This window comes from Pundamilia nyererei, unplaced genomic scaffold (genome assembly GCF_000239375.1).
Source record: "Pundamilia nyererei isolate P.nyererei 1_Seehausen unplaced genomic scaffold, PunNye1.0 scaffold00035, whole genome shotgun sequence".
In the NCBI taxonomy this organism is placed as follows: domain Eukaryota; kingdom Metazoa; phylum Chordata; class Actinopteri; order Cichliformes; family Cichlidae; genus Pundamilia; species Pundamilia nyererei.
In genome coordinates, this window is record NW_005187436.1 from 1,835,110 (window position 1) to 1,836,321 (window position 1,212).

General features: G+C 38.1%; 1 protein-coding gene across 1 annotated transcript in view; it reads left to right on the forward strand.

Annotated features, from left to right (window-relative positions):
* Positions 1-731: 731 nt before the first annotated feature.
* The window catches only part of gnrhr4 (gonadotropin releasing hormone receptor 4), a 13,238-nt gene continuing 12,757 nt past the window's right edge, over positions 732-1,212 (forward strand). Inside the window, exon 1 of the mRNA XM_005730149.1 lies at positions 732-805. Within this exon, the coding sequence (XP_005730206.1) occupies positions 732-805 (74 nt within the window). The remainder of the gene's footprint in view (positions 806-1,212) is intronic.

Consider the following 1,212-nt stretch of genomic DNA (forward strand, 5'->3'; position numbering starts at 1 on the left):
TTTAGAGATGTTGCGCAAATGGAAGGATTATCAATTGAAAATAGTATTGTGATGAGCTGAAATGTAATTTACAATAATCAGAAAGTAACAAGTTCTATCTTCCATCAGTACTTAGCCCTCCTGTTATGTTGGTTTCCAGGAACACTTATGTTCCCCGGTCAATTTGACTCGGGCATGTTTACTCATCCAAAAGTGTCGGAAACACTGGCATTGATTATTTTACAATTTTCTTTTATAATTTAGATTTTTTTTTCGTTTTCTGTAGTGATGCAGATGACATGTGACATCTCTTCTGTTCTGGGTCAATCTGACCCGCAAAGTAACAGGGGGATTAAAAGAGGATGTTTGCCTGTTTTAATTTAACAAAACTGCCTTCCCCTCCAATTTAGCAGCAACAAAGAAAACGTCAAACTTCAAAAATGAAAGAGCTTTAAAATTTCACCGAATTCAAACACCAGTAAAGGTATTTGTTATGGTCCCAGTTTGATGGGAAGTAAAATGCTTCTCTGCAGCTCCAAGCAAACATCAAATCCATTTTATGATGAAGTTTCTCCAGTGAAAATAAAGCTGGGAAAAGGAGGCTTACTCTCCTCAGCAGCATCCCCCCGCCCCCCTCACAGCTTGCCGAATAATTCGTCTGTCTTCCTCCAGATCTAACATTAGGAGCGGCACCGGTTCGTGAATGGTTAACCCGAGTGACGGCGTTGGTTGTCATTTTGCACAGCGGACGAATGAAGCGTTTTGAAGCAACAGCTGCAGTGACTGCAGTAACACGCTCTCTTATAGCGATCACTGGTAACGGCGGGTAAGTCGTTTATTTCTGGGTCATAAATTGGTTTAATTCCGATTTGTTCCCCCCTGACTTTCTTTATCTTTGGAATAACGTCAGGAAGATGGGAAGGTATGAAACAGCGAGAAATTAAAGGATGAGACTAGAAGTTTAGGAAATGTTTACATCTCGGTTATTTTATTTTATTTCTTTTTTTTTTTTGCATTTTCTTTACCTCTTTTTGAATTATTTTTTATGTTCTTCTATATCCTCTGCATTCTTTGTGTGTATTCTTTCCATTTTTTTATTGATAGTTTGCGCACAGCAGGCCATTCGGCAATATAATTAAAGCTGGACATACATTCTTCGGTAGAAAATGCCACATATGCATAAGGCACAACACCTTTTGCATTTATTATCAGGTTGAATGAAGATTTTTTTTT